At 58.3% G+C, this 23,140-nt stretch overlaps 6 protein-coding genes across 6 annotated transcripts; 5 read left to right on the top strand and 1 right to left on the bottom strand.

The window, feature by feature from the left end:
• Positions 1 to 1,579: 1,579 nt before the first annotated feature.
• BJ171DRAFT_500170 (kinase-like domain-containing protein) lies at positions 1,580 to 3,729 on the top strand. Its single transcript, XM_053110557.1, has 5 exons — positions 1,580 to 2,012; positions 2,160 to 2,436; positions 2,767 to 2,891; positions 3,129 to 3,343; positions 3,507 to 3,729. The coding sequence occupies exons 1-5, from the start codon at positions 2,001 to 2,003 to the stop codon at positions 3,628 to 3,630; spliced, it is 753 nt and encodes a 250-aa protein (XP_052968030.1). The 5' UTR covers positions 1,580 to 2,000; the 3' UTR covers positions 3,631 to 3,729.
• A 1,029-nt stretch (positions 3,730 to 4,758) lies between these two features.
• On the top strand, positions 4,759 to 7,615 carry BJ171DRAFT_55433 (uncharacterized protein). The gene is made up of 6 exons (XM_053113072.1): positions 4,759 to 5,247; positions 5,663 to 5,739; positions 5,906 to 6,334; positions 6,507 to 6,713; positions 6,864 to 7,052; positions 7,259 to 7,615. Exons 1-6 carry the CDS (start codon positions 4,929 to 4,931, stop codon positions 7,502 to 7,504), a joined length of 1,467 nt encoding a protein of 488 aa, XP_052968029.1. The 5' UTR covers positions 4,759 to 4,928; the 3' UTR covers positions 7,505 to 7,615.
• A 1,280-nt stretch (positions 7,616 to 8,895) lies between these two features.
• Positions 8,896 to 10,860, top strand: BJ171DRAFT_500167 (uncharacterized protein). Its single transcript, XM_053110556.1, has one exon. It carries the CDS (start codon positions 9,056 to 9,058, stop codon positions 10,781 to 10,783), a length of 1,728 nt encoding a protein of 575 aa, XP_052968028.1. The 5' UTR covers positions 8,896 to 9,055; the 3' UTR covers positions 10,784 to 10,860.
• Positions 10,861 to 11,083: 223 nt separating this feature from the next.
• Positions 11,084 to 13,445, top strand: BJ171DRAFT_473955 (ribonuclease III domain-containing protein; the record flags this gene model as incomplete). The annotated part of the gene is made up of 2 exons (XM_053108723.1): positions 11,084 to 12,701; positions 12,955 to 13,445. 2 exons carry the CDS (start codon positions 11,084 to 11,086, stop codon positions 13,443 to 13,445), a joined length of 2,109 nt encoding a protein of 702 aa, XP_052968027.1.
• Positions 13,446 to 13,815: 370 nt separating this feature from the next.
• On the bottom strand, positions 13,816 to 19,689 carry BJ171DRAFT_55423 (P-loop containing nucleoside triphosphate hydrolase protein). The gene is made up of 10 exons (XM_053113071.1): positions 18,931 to 19,689; positions 18,809 to 18,842; positions 18,419 to 18,684; positions 18,025 to 18,264; positions 17,116 to 17,910; positions 16,932 to 17,005; positions 16,071 to 16,795; positions 15,325 to 15,861; positions 14,473 to 15,145; positions 13,816 to 14,350 (listed from the first exon to the last, which is right to left on the bottom strand). Exons 1-10 carry the CDS (start codon positions 19,620 to 19,622, stop codon positions 14,067 to 14,069), a joined length of 4,320 nt encoding a protein of 1,439 aa, XP_052968026.1. The 5' UTR covers positions 19,623 to 19,689; the 3' UTR covers positions 13,816 to 14,066.
• An 869-nt stretch (positions 19,690 to 20,558) lies between these two features.
• On the top strand, positions 20,559 to 22,886 carry BJ171DRAFT_567232 (uncharacterized protein). The gene is made up of 5 exons (XM_053113457.1): positions 20,559 to 21,068; positions 21,234 to 21,346; positions 21,464 to 21,818; positions 22,017 to 22,380; positions 22,513 to 22,886. The coding sequence occupies exons 1-5, from the start codon at positions 20,615 to 20,617 to the stop codon at positions 22,745 to 22,747; spliced, it is 1,521 nt and encodes a 506-aa protein (XP_052968025.1). The 5' UTR covers positions 20,559 to 20,614; the 3' UTR covers positions 22,748 to 22,886.
• The last annotated feature ends 254 nt before the right edge of the window (positions 22,887 to 23,140 follow it).

Here is a 23,140-nt window from a genome sequence, read left to right as displayed (position 1 = left end):
CAGCGGCCGGGGGGTGGTGGTTGAGATAGGGTGGAGTACAAGCTCGGCTGGCTGTGGAGATGGACGGACTACCCGATGGCCGGGTTGATTTATAGCCGCAGACCTTGCCTAACCATCCATTATGCATGCACATGGCTTTCACAGAGCCTGCATGGGACCACATCGGATGTAATCAGTCTGCATGGAGACTTGCATTGGCTCTGGCCGTGAAGGCCACTCGGAACAAGGGTCGTCCAAGGCCCTTCACGACACCCTTGGATTTTGGATGTGCTTTCTGGGACTCGACGACATCGCTCCCGCCGTGCATCCTCCCGACTACACCTCCGATGCTGTCGCCGTGCCTGGACTTCCTCTCCTTCGTCGCCATCGGTGGCCGTCCTGCCATCCCCAGCACCGGATATCCTGGCCATTCGGCACACGCCGTATGCCACCCGCACCACCATCCACAACCCCGTCCACATCATCGCCACACGTGACCCCCCGATCCTTTTTTTCGGGGCGCCGTTGGCCGCCGACCCGAAAGCGATCTTCGTCTGCTCTGCCCAAATATCACTCTATCGAAGCACACAAAGGTACACCGTCGGTGCGGCTGCGAGCGAGCGCATGTTGTCTGGCTGTGTCTGTCTGTGCGGCATCAGCGCTTCTTTGGTGTTATTTCCACCGCTTGTCGGCATACCCTGGCATGTCTCATCGACAGGCATCGCCAAAGCTCAACCGTCGTCCGCCAGGGGGTGACGGGGACGAGTCTTCTGACCGATGCATCACCGTACGCTCGCCGAGCGGTCGGAGAAGGTATACCAGGCCTGGAACGCATCCATGTCCTGCAGTACCAACGGCACTGTCGCAGACTCGCACTGGCCAAAATGGCTCCCGCTTGCCTTGCCCGGTGCACTCGTCCTGCGCAAAGCCGGCCGCGGGACGGCCGAGTGCATCCGTCTCGCTGTCGACCGCAGCAGATGCGTCGAGGATGCAGCGACCTCGGTGCTTGCTCGGCCCCGGCGGCTCTGGTTCCGTATTGGCATCGGCGGCTCTGGTTCCGTATGGTATCGGCGGCTGGTTTTGATTCGGGCTGCGTCTTTGTCGCCTGCACTCGGTTGTGATCCAAGGGCTGTTTCGGCTGCAGTCTTCTCCCTTCGGCGACACTTTCGCCCTGTTCGGCTGCATCTCCACTGGCCCTTGGCTCGAGCATCAACCCGCCGATAACCAGGGTTTTTTTTGTCGGTTACCCTTCCTCGCTAACCACCCCCTGTTCCTCATTCCTGCGCCGTCATCTACATTCTTCATTGCTGATATCGCCAACACTGTCCAACTCCCAATATCGAACGTTGCCTGCTCTCTTCGCGCATTGCCGGCCACCCCGGTCTCCACGCTCTCAGATCAGGCTGTCGCTTCCATTGCGGATATCTACTGCTCGGCTGCGTTGCTTCTCCGGTTTCTGTTTGCATAGCGCCCCCTCAATGATGGAAACACCACCCACCCCCCCGCTCGCCAACCCGTCGCTGCCGGTCGCAACGCCTTTGCCGGCGCTGCCAGTTCCCGTTGCCACACCGCTGCCGGTTCCCGTTGCCACGCCGTTGCCGGTTCCCGTTGCCACGCCGTTGCCTGCAACCCCAGTCCCGGCAACGCCCTTGCCGCCCACGCCCACGCCTGCTCCTGCCACTGCTCCTGCCTCTGCCCCAATTCCTGCGGTTGCCTCGATTTCCAGCAACGCACCCTCGGCTCGCTCGTCGCCCTCGACGTCGACACCATCCACCCCAGGCAAGCGCCGGCCAAAGCTCAGTACCCCCAAGCTCTCGTTTGTTCCCACCACCGATCGTTCCCAGGACAATGATTCGTCGCCCTCAGCCTCGAACGCCCCAAAGCTCTCGGATCTCTCAAAGTCGATTGCCGAAGACAGCACCTCGGAGATCCGAAAGGAAGATGTTGAGTTTATATGTGAGCTCGGCGCCGGCAACGGCGGCTCGGTCAACAAGGTTCTTCACAAAACCAGTGGGCTTCTGATGGCCAGAAAGGTGGGTCCTTGGCCGGGTCCTGTCTCGCCAGTGATGATCCTGGCCTTGTGGTTTTGGAGCCGCCACTCTCCCCCCCCCTGACGATGTGGTTTCTCTGATATCTCGTGGTCCTCGATCGCTCGCGTGGCTGCTGGTTGATGGATTTAGGTAATCTTTGTCGACGGAAACCCGCAACTCCGGAAGTCCATCTTCCGCGAACTGCAGATCCTCAAAAAGTGCAAATCCGAGTACATCGTGTCGTTCTATGGCGCCTACCTGGACGAGTCCGACGTTGCCATCTGCATGGAGTATATGGACCTGGGGTCGTTCGATCACATCTACAAAAAAGTCGGGCCCGTCCCGGAAGACGTCATGGGCAAGATCACCTACTCTGTTATCAAGGGTCTTGTGTATCTGTATGATGGACACCGCATCATCCATCGAGGTGGTGTATCGCTTCTCGTTCTGCTGGGAAGGTTGACGATGGCTGCCACCCGCCTGCATTTGGGGCTCGGCGTATGGTCCACTCTTCCTGTGTGGGCATTGTGTCGTTGTCGTGTGCATTCGACAGGGGTAGTTCGTGTGAGCCTCCCCTTGCCGTCGTGGACCAAACCCACACCTGTGCTTGCTTCCGTCCCGCAACCCCTGCGTTGTGTTCTGTGATCTCCGGATGCGCTTGCTCCCCCCCCCGATGCATCTGGCCTCCGTTGATCAAGCCAACTCGGTCGGACCGTCGCTCGGATGTGCTAACTCTACCGGCGGCGCACTGCGACAGATTTGAAGCCAAGTAACATCCTAATGAATAGCAAGGGCGAAGTCAAGATTGCTGACTTTGGCGTGAGTGGCCAGCTCGTCAACTCGGTGGCCAATACGTTTGTCGGAACAAGTGCATACATGGCGGTGAGTCCCTGCATCCATTCCCCATTCCTCTCTATGGCCGGCCCTTGCTCTGCAGCGCTCTGGAGCAATCCCGATCCTGTCGTGCATGAGGACAAACGGTTTATCTGTGTGAATGCTCTCCCTGGGATGCGTGGCCATTCAGCTGCGGCCATGGCCATAGGGCGCTGTGCAAATATCTCGTCCGTTGTGCATCACTGCCTTGCTAACGAAGGATGTCGTACTCTTGCCTGTCCTTAGCCCGAGCGAATCCAGGGCGGAAGATACTCTGTCCGCTCCGACGTGTGGAGTCTGGGCATTACCTTGCTGGAGCTGGCGATGGGCAAGTTCCCATTCCCTCCGGAAGGCAAGCCCATGACTGTCTTTGAGCTCCTCGAGTTTATCCTTCACGAGCCCTCGCCCACGCCACCCCCTGGCCAGTTCACCCCAGAGTTCGATGCTGTGGTTGCGCGATGGTACGTATCCATGGCAGATCATCTCTCTGTTCCGTTTGTTTTGGCTCGTCAGCTCCTTGGTTGCACTGCTCTCTCGTTCGGACCCGTGCTATCCTGGCCTCTCCCGCTGACATGGTGGATTCTCATCCATTTTTATGCCTTTGCGCTCCCCTACACCACCCAGCCTGATCAAGGATCCAGCACAGCGACCGACGCCTTCGGATCTGCTGAGAGACCCATTTGTCGTCCGTGCCGAGCATTCCAGCGTGGACATGCAGACCTGGGCAAAGAGTGTTGCCGCCGCTTGATGCATGAGGGATAGGAAAAAAACATGTTCTGTGGCTTACATTCGGAAACGGAACAGGAAAGCCGATATTGTTACCCGGCCGTGGGCGGCTGTCGTTTGCGTTGCCGATCGTGTGTCTCAAGAGGTGCGGGTATCCAAGGGGCGAGATGTCGGGGATGCGATGCCCGGGATGAGGTTGAGGAATGTCCGAGGCGAGCCCGAGGCGAGTCTGGAGGCAGAGGCCGTCAGAGAAGATCCTGCTGGATGGGCGTGTTCAGGATTCCAAGGGGAGCGACATGAGTTGTCCGTATCCTGACCGCATCAACTGTATCATCAACTGTATCATCAACTGCATCATCAACTGCATCATCAACTGCATCAACTGCATCAACTGCATTATCGGCATCATGCCACCAGAGTCGCCGACAACGGCCGAATCGACGCAGCCCAATCGCTCCCTCCCCCCGCAACGGAGTGTGATTGCCGGGCCAGGATCCATGGAATTCGATTTGGCCGGTGGATGTCTTCCGCAATCACCCTCCCCCCGCCTCCGAGCAGAGGGCGGTTGCCTGCAGCCCCGGAGGGTTGGTCTTGGCTTGCTCGGCTTTGCCGTCGTCACCAGAAGCCCTGGACCGCCCCTGGCCCCGCTGTTGCCAAGCTTGCTGGACCTGCTGCCAAATCCTCCCGCAACGATCCATCTGTTTCAACCATCTGTGTCAACCGTCCGTGTCAGCCGCCGATCCATCCGCATCGGCCACCGAGCTGGATCCATCGACCCGCACCCATCAACCCATCCGCACCCCGCCTCTTCGCACTGTGGCCCCGGGTGCTGCATCTTCGTCTCTGGGTCCGAGGTATCCGATCCCGCATAGCCGTCGTCGCCGTCGCTGCTCCTTGCCCGACTCATCGGTTGCTGTCTGTGGCTCCCTCGACCTGCGATCCATCGACGGCGATATCGGCCCCGCCTTGGTTCGGCCGTCTGATCGTCCATGTTGATCAGGCCTCGTCCCTGTTCGCCGACTGCAGTCTCTGTCACTAACATACTGCTCCATCGACGCAATCTCCTTGCTCCAACGGTGTCCTCTCGACTGCCCCATCTGCGGCTTGCTCATCTCCGACGCTTGGCTCCACTCCAGCTCTCCTTCCCCTCAGCCCGCTCGGCGACTCCTGTTCCTTCAGATCCGACCGCAATAGCGACCACAACCCCTCCAACAGCCTCTCCTCTCCTTCCACCTCTCTTGTTGCATCCACAGCTTCGAGCTCAACTCCATCCACCGCACCCCTGCCCGTAGTTGCCCTTGGCCCCTTCCAACCCCAGTCATGACCCTGCAGACTCTGCCGGACAATCCTCCATCCGAGCCCGAGCACGAGCCCGAGCCCGAAGAGCCTGCATCCGAATCGACCCCGCTTCTGGCCCGGAGCCAAGGCAGCCCTCGCTATGCCATCAATACGACGCTAGAGCCACCTCCGTCCCCAGACTCGGGCAGCTGGATATCGCCTCCGCCTGCATCGCCCGGGGCCGACATCAGCATCTCCTTCGAAAACATGCCCGACATCCCGCCTCCGCCATACTACGACGACGAGGTGCGGCATGACGAACCCTTGCCCAACTACCACGATGTAGTCGACGACGACGACGGTACGTAGAGCTAGTACGTCCTCGAGGCTTGATCGATGTGTGCGGGGGCTCAGGAATGGCTGGTTCTCTCGAGCCAGACCGGATGGCAAATGTCAGATATTGGCCTGACCAACAAATCCCAGTGCCCAACCGGACTGGACTGGACTGGACTGGACTGGACTGGACTGGACTGGACTGGACTGGACTGGACTGGACTGGACTGGACTGGGCAGTCGATTCGCAGCTCCGGATTACAGACCAAGTCATCCTCAAGCGATTGCCCCCCCCGAAAGCCAAGCGACCGCTTGCCTCCCCATACTATGCTGCCTCTCTGTGTTGCCGGAGAACTTGCCCAGAGCGCGGAATGTCCGGCTCATTGGTGTCCCGGCTGACATTCTGCCCACTCCGTTTGGGCACTTGGCTTATCCACCCGCAGGCGACGATGACGACCTTTGCGGACAGCTCACAGCCATATTCCTGTGCCTCCTCTTCCTGTTGACGACCTTTGGCATGGTATGTATACCCCACACACACCTAACGAGCTGTGGCGAGATGCTTCAACAACTGCTGGCAGCTGGTCAAGCTTTGGCCCCTCGTCCTGCTGCGTTTCTGGTCCTCGGCATTGACCTTCCCCTTGACACTCCACCCTGTCCACTCGCCTGCCCTTTGGCTGGCACAGGTTGTGTTGCCTTTCATTTTGCAGGATCCAGGGGCAGACATTCCCATCAACCACTTTGAGGGCAACATCAGCACCTGCACGCCCTTTGATATTCAGGTGCGACAGCCTGACATTAACTCAATCCTGATCCCGACGTGGCGGTACCCGCGGATCTACATCAACACCAACCTGCCTGGATACATCGAAATGACGAACGAGCGCCCGCAAGAGCTCAAGAATCGCGCCATCCGGTCGTTCACGCTCGGCACCAAGCGAAAAACAGGGCGGCACGGGACCCTGCATGCCCAGGACTATGACCACAATAGGATCATTGGCGAGACGGATGTCGCCATCACCGGACACTATCATGTCGGCATCGCCGATCTGATAGGCGCCGTCAACGTGTGGTACAACCTCGACTCGATGGGCTCGCTGTACATCGATATCATGGTGAGTGTTGCGGTTTGTGCCTTGGGATATGACGGCACATGCTGGTATCTTTGCTCTGTTGCATCGCCAAGTGATCAATGGGCAAACTCACCCATGCCGTTGCTGTCGATACATTCATCCTCACTGCCATCGCTGACTCCTGCCCCTCGCCTGCTGCCTCCCCTGTCCGCAGCTGGGACCCGGCCGCTCGATCGGCAGCGACTGCCTGAAATTTGCCATGCAGATTATCCTGCCCTCGCGGATCTACCAGCCCGAGCAATTTGTTCTGTCCGTCACTGCGCCTCGTATGACCATCGTCGACAGGTCTATCGCAAACCCACAAGCATTCGTCGCCCGCTTCCAGAGCCTGTATCTGGACGGCTCCAAAGTTGCAGTCCAGGTGCGCACGAGCTTCAGAAGCAGTCTCGCTTTGCCATTCGTGGACAGGTTGAATGGCTATCACTCCCTTCATGTCCGCACCTGGCCGTGGCTTTTCGACCGCATTTGGTTGCTTATGACTGCGATTAACGCATTGACACTATCCATCCAGGGGATCTCCACCAAGCGTGCGACTCTGCTCTCTCGCTCCCCGAGCGATGTCGGCATCAATGCCACGCTGTACCATGTTGAGGATGTCACCGTAAAGAGCGAGAGCGCTTTGCACATGAGCCTCTACAACGACAATCTGCCTCATCCCAAGATTGATGCCGCCGCCAAGTCAGATGCGGTTGTTGCCTCGGTACGTTCTGCATATCATCCACCGACACAACACTCGCCCGTAGACTCCCACATGCACAGCGCTCCTTTGCGTCTCTCCACGCACCATCACCTGCCCCGTTGCCCTTCGCCCTTCGCCGAGCACTGCACACCGACACGAATCCATGGCAACATTGCCACGATCGAGCCACTGATCCCCGTTCCTGTAACTGCACCATCTCCGCACAGACATCCAACTTTGACGGACGGTACCAAGTCACCGGTCCTAAAGTTCATGTTGTTGGATATGGCAAGGAGGTATGGGCCGAGCAGCACTACCTCGGCCATTCGCCTTCGTGCGAGTCGGAACCGAGGCCTGCCTCGACACAATCGTTGTGGAGCCTGCTTGCACTGGCTCCACAAGCCCCCCAGAGCTGCACAGGTTCGATCAGCGTGGCAAGCGGATCTGGCATCGGCGAACTGATCTTTCGATAGAGCTCCGAATGCGCTCACAACCGCATAGTCACTGCCCACGCAGCCACCGCAACAGCAACCCACTTTCCTCTCCCCGTCCCCTCCTCACAACTCGCCTAATCATGCCTCCGGAGACGTGCTCCTCTAGACCTAGACCCTCCCCAGGCGGTCGTTGTCGAGGCGTGCTGTCGGCCATCTAACCTGCAGAGCAAGAATTATCCTGGCCGAACAGCCAACTCACCGCTATGCCCTTGGCTGTCCCACTTTTACTTCAACTATTTGTTTGGGATTTCTTCCTGTCTTCATTTCATTCCATTCCACTCCATTTGCTTCAGCTTCGAAGCCGCGCTCCTTTTGTGAGTTTAATACCAATAGCTCGATCGGAAAATACAAATTTGAACACCCTGAACGCTTGAACGACCACAGCAAAGGATAGCCGAGCCAACCGTAACTGGCGTGGCATCGATTTTTGAATGCCAATGCGCCGACGACTCGAATCGGTGTGGAGCATGGCGGCTTGCAGAAGACCCCCGCCGATTCTGGTCCGATCATGCCCGGCCTTTCACATGCAGTCCCTGCCCCCGGCATCGTTCGGGGCCATGAGAGCGCGGGCCTTTTGCCATGCGACTGCACCGGGGCTCCATTACTGCACAGAAGCACTGCTGCGTCGTCGAGTCTGTTTAAACGCATGGCTTGCTGGACCCCGCCCGACGTCGGCCAGCTCTGCCAGCTGCCATCAGGAATGAGGTCCTTGCGGCGTCCGAATCTGCGTTTGTCCGGCCTCGGTTGCCCGTCCTCCACCTTCCTGGCAGTTGCATCATTCTGCTTCCGAGCTGATTGCAGCTTTGTAACAACCGAACCAAGCCCCACGACCCAGAATTCAGCCTTGCCCTCGCCATTCTCGCCCGATCCGATCCTATCTGATCGTTGATCAAATACTCTGCCCACAACCCACTTTCATCCTCACCCAGCCCGCTTGTCCGTCGTAATGCCGATGAAATGCAGCAACGGACGCAGCAATGCCGTGGTGAGACCTGCATCCACCCTCTCTCCCGCCTGCGACGCTCTGCCGATAGCCAAGATTCGGCACCAGAACAACGCTGACTCTGTCGCTCGCTTGACCTGCAGTGCGTCCTGAGATCTCCGCACCTACTCGTTACCGATTGCGACCAGAAGATTGTGTTTGCCAGCCGTCCGCTACTGAGGCTGGCGGACTACTCTGCAGCCGAACTCGCCGGGGTTGATCTGGGCTGCGTGCTTCCCTCGACCTGTTCGCCGCAAGACGTCCCTTCGCCCCAGGCTCTCTCGCAGACAATAGCCCCGAATCGCTGCCTGGATCACGGCATCGGTCGCCGTTGCAGTTTGTCAATCACCTGCCCGTCCAAAGAAGCCTCGCTCTTGCACCGCAAGCCGCTGGGCTCCTCGGAGACCCAACCAAGAAGCGCCGCTGCATCCAATTCGTCCTCGTGCTGCCGGGCAATCACCCTGCGACTCTGTGGCTGCAGAAATTCTGCCCTGTGGCAGCCGGTCCACTCAACGGAGCTGCGGACGAGGTCCGGCCAGTTCATATGGATGGACGTTTGCTGCCACCGCCGCCCATCCGACCCACTGACGTACTGGTTCCTCTGCGACATCCGGCAAATGAAGACCATCCTCGAAATCGGATCGGCGCCCAGCTCTGGCTATGGCTCGCCCGGTTTACCTGGTGTATCTGGCTTACCTGGCTCGCTCGCCCAGCAATATGACGAACCGCTCGGCTGCCTTCCCCCGCCAATGTGCCAGGACGCAGATCTGCAAAAGTGTATCCTGCGCTTGACGCCCTTTGGCACCATCGACCACATTCTGCCGTCGTCGTTCCTGGGGTACGGACTCGATGAAATCGTCAACCAGTCGGCCATGAAGTTTGTCCATCGGCGGGATGTCCACAAATTCTGCCGCGGACTCGATACCATGTTCAAGGGCGGATACTGCCGCTTTACGATGCGCTGGCTGTTGGGTTCCCACGGCCCGGTCGACTCGGGATACGGCTCAGAGTTCCTCCTGTGCGAGTGTCTCGAGAGCAGATCGATGCACTCGGGCAGCTTCTCGGACGGCTCGTGCACTCCTAGTCCCAATGGTCCCGGCTCAAGAAGCATCCTCCCAGCCGACGAGAGCACTGGCTCTGCACAAGAGCGAGCTGCCAGGAACAGCAAATGCCCGAGCTCGCACTGCGGAACTGCACCCGACGGTCTCACAGTCAACTGCAGCTTGGTTGATGGAACAGTGCTGGTTAGGGCCGATGCCGCCCATGAGGACGATTGCAGCTCAAGCTGCTTCTCGCATTCTGATCATATTCCGGTGCCGTATCCATCGAGCACGAGCACCTCTGCCCAGCAATACCACCCACACGCATTAAGACGACGGAGACCCTACCGATGGGTCGAGGTCTCGGCCGTGCTCTCCCGGGCAGGGCCGCTCTGCGTCCTTACTGAAATGGATGCCTGGCGAGCCGAGCAAGAGGAAGCGAGTCTCGACAATGCCGATGATGTTGACGATGGCGACGGTGTCGATGATGACGACGATATCAATGATGCTGATCATGCCGAGGATGCCGAGGATGCCGATGATGTCGATGATGCGATCGATCGTATCGGAGATCTGGAGAGCGACGAAGATATCGACAGCAACGGCGACATGGACACCATCGAAGACACTGATTCTGCCGACGAGATGGACAGCAGCTACCCTTTCGATGACGTTGGTGGCCCGACATCAATACCAACCCAAGAGCAGCAACCATGCAACCCGGCAACACCCTCCCCATCACCCAACCCCAACGGCAATTCACTTGGGTGTCGGCCCGTGGCATCTTCCTGTCAGATGATCGGCAGTCCATCCCAACCCGAGACTCAATGCCAGGAAGCTTGCGTGCATTGCGGCGCTGCTCCGGATCGCACCGCAACGTCAACTCTTCGTCTGCCTTTGGATTTCCTGCGCGAGCAATGCCGATCCATCCATGCAGCTGCTTCGGAGCAGCTTGGTCTTGGGCTCTCGCACCCTAGGGTCGTCGCTCTGGTCGATGATGCAGAGAAGCTTGTCAGCGCGGGACTGCAGTATCTTGAGCGATACTATGTCTTTTGTCGATCGTGCCTCAGATGGGCATTCCTGGGGCGAATATCGGAGCTGCTTCGCATGCAAGGCAGCAGCACAGCCGATGCACCTCGCACCCGGGTCTGGCTGTCACCGCAGCGACTCTTGCCGGCGTCGGAAAGCATCACCCGCAGAGCATACAGTGCGATGGTGTCGCCTGTGGCAAACTGATGCTGCATCACCCGTCTGTTGAATGGCAGTGCCTGCCTTCTAGATCAGCCCGAATATACCAGCCATTTATAAACAGCATTCGTGTCGTGGACGATGGCCCGGGACAAAGTGGAATCCGCTGCTGCCCTCTTGGCGGATTGTCTTGCTTGGCCCTGGCCCCTGGCCGATCATGGAGGGCCTTTGACGCGCGCAGCATCCGTGCTTCGTCGCCGCCGACTCTGCATTCCATCTGCGCTGTGCTTCCGTCGATATCTGCCCTGTCTGTATTCCGGACTGCCCTGGACGGCCTTGAAAGCTGCCATGATTTCCAGCACGTATGTCGCTCCTGCTGCCGCCTCTGGACTTACCACGCCGATAGCGGCTTCAGACCAGGACATCTATCCTGCCAAAATCCCGTCCTGTCTGGGAGCATCACGGCCCTGGTCTGGTGTCGAGCAAATCTGGATTGCATCAATCGCCGAGCTCGCAACCGACTCTCGATTTGAGCACTGCCCTTTGGTCTTTGTGACTCGCGGACAGATCCCGCAGACCATCGACCTCAGCCTCCTCGTCAACGGCTGCCCGCATATCGTGCGCATCTCGCCGGCAGATCGCCCCATCACCGTCAGGCCCGAAGACACCCGCATCATCCAGCGGTTCCATTTCCGGCTGCTCTACCATGCCTTGCGAAAGACAAAGGACGCCATCCAAGAGGACGACGACTTTGCCTTCCTATTCGCTCCGGCTGTCCACAACCCAGTCTCGGGCGAGGTCGACATCGACTGGCTGGAACTCGAGCGCTCGTTCGACTTTGATCCTGCCTCGTTCAGCGTGCGCACGGCGATAGAGAACAACGACCCACTGCTCAGCGAGTGTGTCCTCGTCGACCGCTACTACGATCGGCACAAGAATCGCATCTATCTCATCCAAAAGATCGAGCACGATCTGTCGCCTTTCAAGCCGACATCGCTTGCCGACCCCACCATGAGCACGGCAAAACACTACCTCGAGCGCTTCCACGCCAAGGACGAAATCGATCCCAACCAGCCTCTGGTCAGAGTGCTTCGGCTCGATAGGATCTACCGAGATAACCGCCCACAGCCGCTCTCGCCCATCTCCTTTCTGATCCCCCAGTTCTGCGCGATCCTGCCGATCAAGAAGCAGCACCTCGTCTACGCCCTGAAGCTGCCGATGCTGATGCTCGAGCTATACCACCAACTCAACACCCTGGAGATCTGCTCGGTCCTGCAGCTGCCGATGGCGACTGTCAGCCGCGTTCAGACGGCTCTGACGGGCACGCAAGCGCATCGGCCGTGGAGTTACGAGCGGTTGGAGACCCTTGGCGACAGCTTCCTCAAAGTGTACCTTGCCGTGCACTTTTTCTCAACGACGCCGTGCGACGAGAGCTCGCTGCACCTTCTTAAGATCCAGATGGAGCGCAACGAAAAGCTGGCCATCATCGGCCGCGAGCTGGGCGTGGCAAACTACTACCTCATCGACAGGATGGAGCGGCAGGACTGGAAGCCACCCATGTCCCGTGAGGTCGTCGCGATGTCGACCAAGATGCTGGCAGACGTTGTCGAGGCTCTGATCGGATCGCAGGTTGTGTACGACTGGAGGGCGGCTGTCCGGCTGCTCAGCTCGCTCTACGGCTCGATGTTCCGGCCAAGCTTTGCCGAGTATGTGCTGCAATGGGCACAGATCCGCGAGGAGGTCCTGACGAAGAAGAAGAAAAAGCACATTGTCGTGACCGAGGATCGGCGGCAAGCGCTCTCGAAAATCGAAGACATGATCCACTACCGCTTCACGGATTTACGCCTTTTGTCCGAGGCGCTTACACACTCGGGCTCGAACATGTGGCAGGCTGCGCGGAATCCGTTGAGCTTCTCGGCCGGACGGAGCAGCGCTGCTGCCTCGTATGAGCGGCTCGAATTTATCGGTAAGGACGAACAGCCATGCACCGGTGCACTGGAGAGCTGCCATAGTCCGAAACTGGGCCCTGCTTATGGTCGACTACTGGCCACCCATACCACGGCCTCGTGTGCCAGGCAGAGGTTCGCACGCTTGCAGAGCAAAATGCGCCATTTGAGTGCCCTGCCTGTCTGACATGCTCTGGCTCTGTCGATTCGGTCGATTTTGTCGGCCTGTGTCCGCCAACACATCCACAGGTGATGCCGTGCTCAACTTTACAGTAACTCGGTTTCTGTACGCCCGCGATCCGCCTTTGACACCGCACCATCTGACCGACATGCGATCCGAGTTCATCAGCAACCAGTTCCTTTCGTGCGTCGCCATCGCACTGGATCTGCACAACGTCATCTCCAACGCAAGCGCGGGTCTCTGGGACTCGCTCGTCGAGTTTGACGGGCTGTTCAAGGCCCAGCTCGAACACTATCCCAGCAACCCAGGCTTCTGGAAGGCGTTGCCCAAGGCACCCAAAGTCTTTGGTGATCTGTACGAAGCCATGCTCGGTGCCGTCTTTGTCGACTCGGGCTTTGACATCGACTTGGTTTGGGGCATTGTGAGACGGACCCTGATTTGCCCGTGGTGGGACTCGGCCGCACGGTCGCTCGGCCCTTCGAACATGATCGAGGTCGGATGCTTGCATCCCACGCAGAAGCTGTACTGGTGCATCGAGGAGCAACTTGGGTGCCAACGGGGACTGGAGTTTAGGTTTGTTTGACCTCTGGGCATCGTCGCTGCTGTCGCTGTTGTCGTTGTCGATGTTGATGTCGTTGTCGTCGTTGGCGTCGCCATATGGAACATCCTCATGATCTACTTTGAGCACTTCGTGGCGGCCCATTTTGTCTCCGAGTAACACCCTCGATTCTCCCCAGTTTTGTGCTCCGCAGCGCCCTTCATATCGATTGCACCGTCAGCCTCCATAATGTCCCGATGGCAACCGCCACAGATAAAAGCCGTCGGGCAGCCAAAAAGCAGGCTGCCACCAAGTGTCTGGCCTGGATCCAAGCCAACTACAGCCAGTTTCTGGGGATATGCACTTGCGGCGTGGTGTCGAGCGAGGTTCGCGAGGCAGCCCCTGCAGAGCCGCTCCTCGGAGACTGGACAATTGAGGCAGATAGCGACGACTGATATATATTCAGACCGAATATCCGGACCACACGCCGGCCTGAATCATAGAGCCTGGATCGTTTCAAGAGGACAAAGAATGACAAAAAGAAATAAAAGAAGCTACAGCGGCCGGGTAGCAAAATGATTGCCGAGCTTGGGGGCTTCGGTGATGGCGATGACGGCAGCGATCGCGGTGCTTGATGAGGTCTGCTCGTTGAGATCAGTCAGCGCTTTAGTTCTCGGTGGGACGGGCACGCTTGGCCAAAAACTCTGAGTGGCTGGCGCCGGTCTCCTTCACCATGTCCTTGAAGAGAGTAAAGTGCTTGTTCTCGGAGTCAAGCAGTTCGGCCGGGGAGCCGACCTCGACGAGCAAGCCGTCCTTCATCACGACGACGCGGTCGTAGTCTATCACAGTGTTGAGCCTGTGGGCGATCGTGATCAGAGTGGAGTTGGCGAACTCGGTGCGCAAACAGGACTGGATGATCTGGTCGGTCTCATAGTCGACATTGGCCGTGGCTGGATCGGCGACGTCCGTACCCCGAGGCCATGGCATCGAGGAGACGATGAGGGGGTGGACAGAATTGAGAGTCAGAAATGATGCGCATGCCTATCGCAGGAAAATCAGCAGACCGACTCACCTTCGTCCATGACCAGGATCCGGGGCTTTCGCAGCATGGCTCGGGCAAGACACATCAGCTGTCGCTGTCCCACAGACCAATTTTCGCCTCGTTCTTGAACATAGATTTCGAGGCCAAAGAGGGCCGGCTGCTGGGCGGCTCGGCCCTGGTCCTTTGCAGAGGTGTCCTCCAGCTCTTGCTGGATTCTGGTGATTTTGTCCTTGAGATGGCACTTTTCCAGGACATCCCAGAGCTCGTGGTCCTCGTACTGATCAAAGGGGTCGAGGTTGCTACGAATAGTGCCGCTGAAGAGAACAGGGTCCTGAGGGATGATGGTCACACCGCTGCGGAGGCTGCTCAGCGGAATGGTGTGAATGTCCACGCCATCGATGAGAATGCGCGAGCCCTCTTCACATGGGGTGATCCGGAACAGCGAGTTGATCAGGGACGACTTGCCGCTGCCGGTACGACCCACGATGCCGATTTTTTCACGACCATGGATCGAGAGCGACACTCCGTTGAGGACCAGGGGCAGGTGCGGTTGATACCGAAGCTTTAGATTGGTGATGTCGATCTTGCCTTCGCTTGGCCAGGACTCTGGCGGCATCTGGGTCGCCGTTCCGGCCGGCTCTTCGACAGGAGTTTCGTATGCGTAGTGATAGACACGCTCGACTGCATTCATGGAGATCTCCGTCTGAAGCAAGAAAGAAACCGAGCCAGAGGGAGGATCGGGACGAGCAAAGACGCCCAGAGATCGAGCATCAGCAACATAGGCAGCATCCGCATCCGCAGGCGCATAAATGTCACTTGGTCAAGATACCGCGCAAGATTAGACACAGTGCCCCCGGAAAGGCGACGGAGTGCTGGACTTACATCGGAAAACTGCCGCACGCACTGATTCAAGGCGCTTGTGACTTGGAGCGCATATGACAGTGCCAGTCCGTAGAGCACAACTGGCATGAAGCCCAGACACGCCAGTCCCAATATGGCGGCGAAGAAGACGAGGAAGGCGCCGATCATATCCAGGCGGATGCCAAGCCATCGCTGCGCCGACAGAGTCAGGAACCCGGGTGAGTTGTTCTTGTCGATGAGTGCATCGTAGTGGTTCACAAACTCGCTCTGGCGGCCAAAGGCTCGGATGGTGGTCGTGCCCTGGGCCGACTCTCCCAGATAGGCGTAGATGGGCGATCGTGCAAGGGAGTCGAGACGCTTCAGCTCACGGGAGGTGCGGCGATACACATTCTGGATATAGTAGTAGACCACCATGAGCGGGCCAAGGGCTGCCAGGAACCAGGGAGCAGCCATGACGATGGTGATGAACATGCCCACGGCGTTCGAGCCCATGGTGAAAGACATCCGGAGGCTCTGGATGATCGAGTTGTCGATGGCATCTTGGTCGCTGGAGAATCGCTGTTCAAAGCCAGCAAGTCGAAGATACGATGATAAGTAAACGACCCGTTCCAGCCATCGGCCGTGACCTCCAACGAGACGCCGGAGAGGCTTGCTGCGATAAGCGGACGTAATCAATGCAGCAGCAATGCCCTGCTCGGTTGCTTGGCCACTTGACCGCTTCCTCCACCCCAGCCAATTGGCAACGTTCTCAACCGACGACGACTTACATTGATGATGCGTCCGACAGGTGTTGTGTCAAAAAACGACGACGGCGCATGCAGAATCCTATCAAAGGCCAGCAGGTGGATCGTCCTGGAGACGCTAATGCCCTTGTATGAAAAGTACAAGCAGATCAGGAAGACAAAGAAGGTCTGGAGGAAGCCCAGGAGCCAGTAGATGCCAATGTATCCGGCGAGCCCGAGGGATGGGAAGCGATTGGTGCTCCAGGGAACGAGCCAGTAGTCGGTGCCGACCCTGGCGGTCTGTGCAAGGATCATCAAGGCAAGCAAAACCACAAAGATGGATTTGCCGCCGGCGACCTTGGTATACGCCAGCCAGATCTTCTTGTCGACGCCCCCGGTAGGCCGGTCTTCCTCGCGGAACAGATCGCGACCTCGACGCTTGAGTGCTGGTGTGGTATCCGCGGCGGGTGAGGTGGAGTCCTTGGCTTTGCCCTTTCGGCGGCCCGGCCCGGCAGGGGTGGCTGCGTTGCTGGCATCGGACGAGGCATGTGTCTCGCTGCCAGTGCCGTAGATCTTCATGATTCGGGAGAGCTCGCCATCGAGCTGCAGTAGCTCTGGGTACGTGCCTTGCTCGATGATCCTGCCATGCGCCATCACAACAACGTGGTCAACTTGGGGCAGCACATGGAGCTGGTGGGTAACCAGGATGCGGGTCTTGTCTTTGAGCTCGCCCAGGATGCACTTTTCGAAAATATCCTTGCCGACATGGGCTGAGGAGAGCAGCGACGGGATGTGAGACTCAAGGTGCGGCTGTAGCAAGCGGACGAGTCTGGCGAAAGGCAACGAGAAACCAACGAACTTGCTGTATTGACGCCAGGCCTCGGAGAGGATACATGCAAAACCTACCGTCCACTGCACTGAGGGGATCGTCCAACAAGACAATGTCGCTGTCGTAGTAGAGGCATCGGGCAATGCTCACGCTATGGTCAGGCGCCAGAAGCAGGCGAGTCAGTAACAGGAGCGAGGCGCCCGTTGATCAAGGCAACAGGATGGGCGGCAGTCAGGGCGACAGGGCATTCACCGTCCTTACCGTTGTTTCTGGCCGCCGGATAGATTGATGCCACGCTCTCCAATCTGGGTGTGAACTCCATCCGGAAGAATACCAATGTCGTGCTGCAGACAGCAGCTGTCGATGGTGCGTGCAAACTTGGCCTCGTCATAGGGCTTGCCAAAAGTGATGTTGTCCTCCAGGGTGGCATTTTGGATCCATGGCTGCTGCGGGCAGTAGCCCAGGGTTCCATGCCATCCCATCTGTCCGCTGGTTTGCTTCATTTCGCCAACGATAGCACTGATCAAGGACGACTTGCCGGCTCCGATTCCACCGACGATGGCGACAAGTGTGCCGGGCTTGATCTTGATGTTGATGTCCTCGAGCTTGAACGAGACATCCAAGGCTTGCTGCAGGGCGGGTCGGTTGGCAAGAGAGGCAGCAGCTTGGGCTTGAGTGCGGCCAAAGAAGCCTTTCTTTGGTTTCTCTGGTGCAGCGCGAGGCTCGGGGATCTCCCAACAAAAGCTGCCGTTGGAGATTTCGAAGGCAGCTTTGGAGTCCGTGCTGGCGCTCTCGAGTATGGACTCGTCCGTCTCGGTGGCAAGGAAGAGCTCCTGAATTCGAGTGACACCGACATCAAAGTCCGAGTAGACGGTCTGCAGCGTCGGCAGCAGCAGGAGCGGGAAACGCAAGCTTGCGAACCAGGACAACGAGGCAAAGACAACGCTGGCACTGGCGGCTGTGAGCGGCGTCAGGGCGGCATAGATAGAAATCGAGAGGGTGGCGGCCAGAACAGGGATGCCTGACACCAGGGCCGAGCTGAAGGACTGGATGACACTGTATGCATCGATTGGAGGGTCAGATTAGTTTTAGGATGAGCGACAGACGAGATCAGGACGAGGGAATCCGACGGCGCGGCCGGCGAGGAGCCGAGCAAGACCAAGCCCTCACCCACGCTTCCAAATGAGGGCGATTTCTCTATTGCGGATGAGCCTGATCTTGCCGACAATCAGATGCTCCCAGGCAAAGAACTTGACTGTCCTGATGCTGTTGAGGATCTCCTGGATGAACTTGACTCGCTCGTCCGCGATCGGTGCGGCAGCTCGGCGCAGGAACCCGAGTCTTCGACGCAGGATCGTCTGCACAGGGATCATAATGGCCAGGACGCCCACTCCTGCTAGCGCAGCGGGGCTGGCGATGGTGCGATGGGTCAGCAAGCAAGGCCATGTTGATATAACGCTATCGCATGTATCAACGAGCCCGGATGACAATTGCAGAAACGCCGTGGCTCGGCGAATTGCAGCGCACAGGCATGTCCGGTACGATGGTTGAGCAGCGAGCTTACCCTAGCGAAAGGACCAGGAAGACGCAGATGATGACGATCTGCAGGGGGGTTGCCCACACGTAGTGAACGTAGCCGATAAAGGACTCGATTCTGGTGCAGTCCGAGGCCGTCATGGAGATGGCTTTGCCGCCCGTAAACTCTCGTCTCGCCAGCGTCGACAGCTTGAGCACCTTGCGGTATATCAGAGCCGACAGCGACGAGCGGGCGATACGAGCGAGTTTGGTTGTCCGCAGGGTAAAGTTGTTCAGGAGCACCACGGACATGAACTAGATGACAACATCAAAGCAGAGATCGCCAGCGCGATGAGCACCGACCGCAGGACCACAAGAAAGTATCATGTTGGCCGCCAGCAAAACCAAACAGCAGGGGCCGGTCCCGACGACGACTCACCTGGAGAGCAAAGAGCCCGACAGAGTAGGCAACCCTAAGCAACCGTGAGGACAGCAAGTCAGCTGGGTATTCGTCGCGGCGGTGTCTCGGTTGAGCAGCATGGCATTTGCGGCAGCACTTACCCTTCAAGGATCAGCAGCGTGCTTGTTTGGAACGAGCTGCTGGCCTGATACCCACCGACGGTGCCCAGGAGCAGGCGCATGAACAGCGGCGACAGCGTCGAGCACAGGTCGCCAAAGAATTTGAGGGCGCCCAGCGGCAACATAGGACGGAACAGAAACGACCATAGCGCAGCCCTGAGCAGGTGGCCCGGGGGAGCGGGAGGAGCAGAAGGAGCAGAAGGGCCAGGAGGAGCCTCATGCGACGGCTCCTGGTCCTTTGCCTTGCCAGGCTCGTCGATGAGCGGAAGGGACGTGTTCGAGGGCAATTGGGACAGAGATTGAGACTGGGAGTGGCCTTCAAGGCCGATATCCTTGCCCGACTGTGCGGGTTCAGGCGGCGATAGCTGGCGAAGCCAACAGACTTGCAATTCGCTGGCGATGGCCGCGCTCTGAATCTCGGGCGGGACGTGCCAGAGGTCAGAGAACTGGATGGGTCTCATCCACCCGAGGTAGAAGAGAGGGTCCATCCACAGCGAAAACGCCTTGGAGAACCAACCCTCGACATCCTCGGGCAGCGGACGCTCGTTGCTTGGCAGCGGCCGGCCGGCAAACTTGTCCTTGATAGGACGAGGAGGTTTGCCAGCGTTGCCTGGGATGTCGCTGGGCGGGTTCGCCAACGGGAGGGGTGGCTGATCAGGCTTGTCTGAGCTCATGGTCGGCACAGAGCTGGGGCCGGGAGGGCAGAGTCGAGAGGGAAATGCAGATGAGGCCAGATCGGTGGCTGGAAGAAGAAGAGCGAGCAGGGCGGGAAATCGGCCGAGACAGGGCACGAAAAGGAAGGCGGGCCATGGGAATTTGGAATGATCGATAATGTGCGCCGGCCGGCTGCGCACACTGCGGCTGTGGCTGCGCACTGCGGCTGCACCGTGCGCAGCGGCGTCGCAGCGCCCATTGGCTGCCCAAGGCGACAAGCAGCCGTGGGTTTGTTGCACACGGTGACACACGGTGACACGCGCTGGTGCAGAATCCCCGCCATTTTTCCGTGGACGGGTCACGTTCTTCCGAGGCGGATCCAGCTGGCCGGCTCGACTGGCTCGACTGGCTCGACTGGCTCGACTGGCTCGACTGGTTCGACTGGTTCGACTGGGTCCAGCCAGCATCCCGCCCGGCAGACACCGCCACAGCCCTTGTCTGTCGGCCCTGGTTCGTTGCCTCCCCAACGACCACTGTTGTATCGCAGCCAGCTGCTCTCCATAATGCGAATGGGTTATAATAAACCGGCTATTGGCCAAAGATCCCAATATGTAGTTGCCCCAAAAACACCGTGTGCTGGCCATGGCGTTCATTCGGAGGGCGATCGCCTTTATCGAACAAGCTTTATCGAATATGGCGTTGCTCAACCCTGGCTTTCTCAAACTGCACGTTTGATGCAGACGGAACTCTGCCCCGTCTGTTCATGTGCAAAGTATGTTGCCGATCTTCAATCTGCAATCACCATCGCCATCGCATCCATCCCATCGCATCCATCGCCACCGCAATCATCGCTGCCCGCCCGGGGCCGCCCTTGGCTGCCCAAATCCAACCCAAACTCTGTCTGCGCACCGCCAAGATTCATGTCCCCGCTCCATTTTCTTGCCGCCCGCCGCGCTGCCTTCCCTCCCCCGCTGCTTCGCTTGCATCTGCTCGGCTTGATCAATCCGTCGCCATGCAGGCTCTGCCCGAAGATTCGACTGCCCTTGCTGCAAGCGTTCCTCTGCCCCGCACGCCCACATCGCCAAGCCATCCCTTCTGCGACGATGCTGCACTCTCCTCACCCGGCAATCCCGGACAACCGCTGGCCAACAATGCCGAATCCGGCCCTATCGACGACGCTGCACACTCTCGGCCCAACAACTCAGCTACTATCCCACTGGGTACGCCCGAGCCTGCTCCCTCTCACTCGCAACCCCCGCCTGGTCCTGTCTTCGAGGGCAATCTGAACGCCAAAGAGCTGCCCAAGCCGCCCGCACCCGAGCCCGGCATGCAGCCCCCTGACGACTCGGCCGAGACCGAGTACCATCTCAAGCCCATCCGCTGGTTCTCCGTCCTCACCGGCAATCCCAAGCCGCTGCGAATCATCACGCAGAACCGAAACGGCCCCTGTCCTTTGTTGGCATTGTGTCGGTATCTTACTCTGCGTGCAAATCATTACTGTCATTCATGTTCCCTGTGCTGGTGCCCGCCTTGGTTATGCCGACTCTTTGCCGTGTCCACGGATGGCAACGCTCATTCCCGATCCATTCTTTCCGTCTATGCATCGCGTATTTGCGTCCTGCCATCGATAGCAAATGTGCTTTTGCTGCGGGGCGCCATCAAAATCCACCCGGACCTCCCGTCAATCACCTACCAGCACCTCGTCGATCTCATTGGCGACTATATGCTGACAAGGATGGCGGCGGTAAGTACCGGTCTTGTGCTTGCTCTTGGCGACCTTGCTCTTGGCGAGCTCGCTCAACGGATCTCGGTGCTTGGCCAAACCGGGAGCTAATGTCTGCGGCTTCCTCGATTCCTCCAGAACGAGCAGAACCTCCGTCTCTCGAATCTACCCGAGGACCTGGCCAACTTCTCCCACAACCTGCAGGATGTCATGAACACCATCCCCTTGCTCCAGCGCGGCCTCGACGTCAACGTCAAGTTCGACTCGCCATATTCGTTCGAGCTGACTCCGGCGTTGCTGCTATTTGACATCTTTGGTGTGTCGCTCTGCCATGGCTGGACAATCTCTTCGAGCGACAGCACCTTTTACGACATTGTTGTTCGCGAGCTGGGCTGCTACAACAAGGTTGTCGAGAAAGTCATCGAGGCCGATATTGCTTCCACCAACCCGCTGCTGGCCCAAGATCCCAAGCTCCAGGAGATTGCTCATAAAGGTCAGCAGAGTGTTCGAGTTTGTGAAAGCCGATGGATAGCCATATTCGAGCCGCGCCCGTGAATGTGTTTGAATGACGATCGTATGGCGGAGCTTGATAGCTCCTTGCCGAGTATCACCAGACCCTCCTCGCATGTGCTTCATGCCGGCACCGTCACTTCCGAGTTCTTACTCCGGTGCCCGATCATCAATCAAACAGGTTTCGTCTGCCAACAGTTCCTCGAAATGAGCGCATCGCAGCTCACCCCTCACGGACTGAGGCTGCTGCAGGAGACACTCCCGTCAAATTCCATCTCGGTGTTGTTCCGCAACAACCATTTTTACACTCTCTACAAGGACGATCGATCCCAGCTCTTCACGCTCGTCACGGACCAGGGCTTCTTGCGCACCGAAGGCGTCGTCTGGGAATCGCTCGCAAGTGTCGATGGCGACTCCATCTTTTTGGACGACCAATTCCGCCCGTACCAAGAGATCAGCCAGTCCTCGATCGACCAGGAGCGCTTGTTCGACTACGGAGAGTCAAACTGGGAGCATGGCCCGGCGACGACAACCCATGATTCTGAGTATGTCGCCGTCTCGATGCAAACATCCTCCTTCCGCAGCTCTGTGCACTCGGACTGCGCTGGACCGGTCGGTTTAAAATAGTCCTAGTTGGCTGATACTCGTTCGCTGTGCTTCATCCTGCTCTCCAATAGCCTGGCACTCGCTCTGCGGCTCCAAGAAGAAGAGCGTGTCCAAGCCGAAGCCATTAGGCTCCGCAACCAGCAGATCCAAGCGTCCATGCATATGCAACCTGGCGACCAGCATTATGAGCAGTACCCTGGTTATGCCAGCAACCAGCAGGAACAGACAAACCAGGGCCGCCTTCACCCAGAGCAAAGGCCAAAGAGACAGGACTCGCAGGGCGACTCCAAGTGCATGATCATGTAGCCAGCAAAGAGCAGCGCCGACGAAACCCATCAATAAAGACACAACCCACCAATACACTTTATTCAGAAAAAAACGGGACAATATAGCCGTTTCCATGAACATGTAGTATGTGCTGTGCTTGCGTCAAGCAAAGCCACAATAAATAAAACATATCACTTTGGCAGCCTCCGAGTGAAGACCGCCGGTCGCTCTCCGGTCTCCACAATCGACCTGCACACTGGTCTCGGAGTGCCAGCGGCGAATGGTCATGGCCAGCGCGCGATAACATTGGGTAACAAAATATTCGATGAATGGTCAAAATCCCGGGTGTCCCGTTTTTTATTGGATTGCCTGTAAAGACGCAGTCACATCATAGCTGGAGCGTTCCCTTTCACTCGTCCGCCCAACAGAGCG

The sequence above is a fragment of the Polychytrium aggregatum genome (assembly GCF_025602895.1).
Source record: "Polychytrium aggregatum strain JEL109 chromosome Unknown BJ171scaffold_13, whole genome shotgun sequence".
Lineage (NCBI taxonomy): Eukaryota > Fungi > Chytridiomycota > Chytridiomycetes > Polychytriales > Polychytrium > Polychytrium aggregatum.
The sequence above is the reverse complement of the archived record's forward strand: the minus strand, read 5'-3'. Positions and strand labels throughout refer to the sequence as shown.

What these genes read in the sequence shown, in the direction of transcription:
- BJ171DRAFT_500170 (XM_053110557.1), top strand. An exon ending in ACACCGCATCATCCATCGAG is followed by an intron (nt 2,437 to 2,766) that starts GTGGTGTATCGC and finishes GCACTGCGACAG; the next exon opens with ATTTGAAGCCAAGTAACATC. An exon ending in GAACAAGTGCATACATGGCG is followed by an intron (nt 2,892 to 3,128) that starts GTGAGTCCCTGC and finishes GCCTGTCCTTAG; the next exon opens with CCCGAGCGAATCCAGGGCGG.
- BJ171DRAFT_55433 (XM_053113072.1), top strand. Translation starts at nt 4,929, where the DNA reads ATGACCCTGCAGACTCTGCCGGACAATCCTCCATCCGAGCCCGAGCAC. An exon ending in TGTAGTCGACGACGACGACG is followed by an intron (nt 5,248 to 5,662) that starts GTACGTAGAGCT and finishes ATCCACCCGCAG; the next exon opens with GCGACGATGACGACCTTTGC. An exon ending in TGTTGACGACCTTTGGCATG is followed by an intron (nt 5,740 to 5,905) that starts GTATGTATACCC and finishes TGGCTGGCACAG; the next exon opens with GTTGTGTTGCCTTTCATTTT.
- BJ171DRAFT_500167 (XM_053110556.1), top strand. Translation starts at nt 9,056, where the DNA reads ATGGACGTTTGCTGCCACCGCCGCCCATCCGACCCACTGACGTACTGG.
- BJ171DRAFT_55423 (XM_053113071.1), bottom strand. Translation starts at nt 19,622, where the DNA reads ATGAGCTCAGACAAGCCTGATCAGCCACCCCTCCCGTTGGCGAACCCG. An exon ending in TTCCTGGTCCTTTCGCTAGG is followed by an intron (nt 18,265 to 18,418) that starts GTAAGCTCGCTG and finishes CACCATCGCCAG; the next exon opens with CCCCGCTGCGCTAGCAGGAG. An exon ending in TCCCCTCAGTGCAGTGGACG is followed by an intron (nt 16,796 to 16,931) that starts GTAGGTTTTGCA and finishes TGCTCTCCTCAG; the next exon opens with CCCATGTCGGCAAGGATATT.
- BJ171DRAFT_567232 (XM_053113457.1), top strand. Translation starts at nt 20,615, where the DNA reads ATGCAGGCTCTGCCCGAAGATTCGACTGCCCTTGCTGCAAGCGTTCCT. An exon ending in CTGTCCTTTGTTGGCATTGT is followed by an intron (nt 21,069 to 21,233) that starts GTCGGTATCTTA and finishes TGCCATCGATAG; the next exon opens with CAAATGTGCTTTTGCTGCGG. An exon ending in ACGACAACCCATGATTCTGA is followed by an intron (nt 22,381 to 22,512) that starts GTATGTCGCCGT and finishes GCTCTCCAATAG; the next exon opens with CCTGGCACTCGCTCTGCGGC.